At 41.2% G+C, this 1,791-nt stretch overlaps 1 protein-coding gene across 1 annotated transcript; it reads right to left on the bottom strand.

The window, feature by feature from the left end:
• Positions 1–248: 248 nt before the first annotated feature.
• LOC111904748 (UDP-glycosyltransferase 88B1) lies at positions 249–886 on the bottom strand. Its single transcript, XM_023900477.2, is given in 2 exon segments — positions 249–572; positions 575–886. Coding segments are annotated over 2 exon segments (636 nt in total).
• Between the last annotated feature and the right edge of the window lie 905 nt (positions 887–1,791).

Below are 1,791 nucleotides of genomic sequence, written 5' to 3'. Positions count from 1 at the left end.
CCTCCACCTTCTACCATCGATGTTGATCTTCGAATTAGCAACAAGAAGCCCTAGGGCCTCTTCCTTCACCCACCTCCAGCGCCTCCAACAAGAAGCCCTAGGTCCCCCCGCCTTCACCCACGTTCTCACATGTTAAAACACGCCATCCCAAAATTGGAAAAACTAGGGCTTTTGTGCTTTGGATCTCACAGGAAACAAGTTTTCCTCGTCCCCACCTCGCCCATCCAAATTCCTTCTTCTTCAAATGATTAAATGTTCTTACCTCTCAATCGTACCTGAATCAATATCTCTGTCTCTCTTGTGTCTATTCTCTCAACCAAATACACTCGATTCATCTTTTGTTCCGCATACAATGGCCATGCCACCAGTGGCACCCCAGCTACCACCGCTTCAAGCACCGAGTTCCACCCACAATGACTCACAAATCCACCCACCGACTCATGACTAAGTATCGCCGGCTGTGGTGCCCAATTCCTCACCACCATCCCCTTATCCCCAATCCTGCCCTTAAACCCGTCAGGAAGAATCGCATCCAGACCGACTTCTTTACCACCACCGGAATTCGAGTCGTTTTTTTGTCATCTGGTGGCGGATCTCGAACCACCCACAAGAATCTTTGCTCACTTTTCTCTAAACCAATAGCTATTTCCTTCAACTGCTCCTTCTTCAACACACCCTGACTCCCAGAGCATAAAAACACTACACTTTTACTCGGTTGTGAATTCAACCATTTTAAGCACTCGTTTTCGCTAGGATCCACATGATTGCCACCAACGATCAAAGGTCCGATGAAATAAATAGGCGGAGTTGGACCGTTGGGGATGCATTTACCTTCCCGGAGCGCGTCAACAGCCCTTTCTTCAAACCCCACGAAGGTGTTTGCCATTGGGGATGCAAATTCATCGTCTTCTTCAAAACACCCTTCCAAATTTCTTAATTTTGTTGCTCTTGGCAATACCGTAAGTTTGTCTTACATGCGCTCTTCTGATCCGACTACTTGCTTTTGTGTTGATTGACTAAGTCAGTGGATCTCTCGATATGTTTTTGTTGTGATCCCTATTTTTGATGGATCTTTTTCTAAATGTAGTTGGGAACTATTTTTGCTTAGATTCCAATTTAGCATATAGGTGATTCAAAACTATTGCTTGCAGCAGAAACTCATCTACTGTTGCTTAATGCCATATGTCGAAGTATTAATTTGCATTATGCTTTCTGCTAGATCAAGCTCCACTCATCAACTGCTAGGGGTCTACTGTTTAGCTAATCATGGAGCCAATCTGATCTTGCTAGCCTACCCTTTTGCTTTTTTAGGTTTACCAATTTATGGATCTTAAATAGTTCATTTCTAATTATGGGCTACCAATTGTTCAGAGTACAGGTAAATCAGCAGTTTTGAACAGTTTGATTGGGCATCTTGCTCTGGTACGACCTTCATTTTTCTTTATTTTCATATTCAATCTGGACATATATATTCACTTTATGTTTTTTCTAATTCATTATGATAACAAAACAAGTCATTTCAATTTTCAAATTAAGTTGAGCAGCCAACTGGTGAAGGTGGTGCAACTCGTGCACCTATATGTATTGAATTAAAGAGGTATGGTAACTTAAGTAGCAAATCAATTGTAATGCAGAATTGCAGATTGATAGAAAATCCCAACCTGTGTCTGCAAGTAAGTCCTCATGTCATACTTAAGGGCTTAAGCCAATTCGACACACACATACACACACATTTAGTAATAGGGTTCTATATATATATATATATATATATATATATATATATATATATAT

This window comes from Lactuca sativa, chromosome 6, assembly GCF_002870075.4.
Source record: "Lactuca sativa cultivar Salinas chromosome 6, Lsat_Salinas_v11, whole genome shotgun sequence".
NCBI lineage: Eukaryota > Viridiplantae > Streptophyta > Magnoliopsida > Asterales > Asteraceae > Lactuca > Lactuca sativa.
Note: the sequence above shows the minus strand (reverse complement) of the source record. Positions and strands in the feature narration are given on the sequence as shown.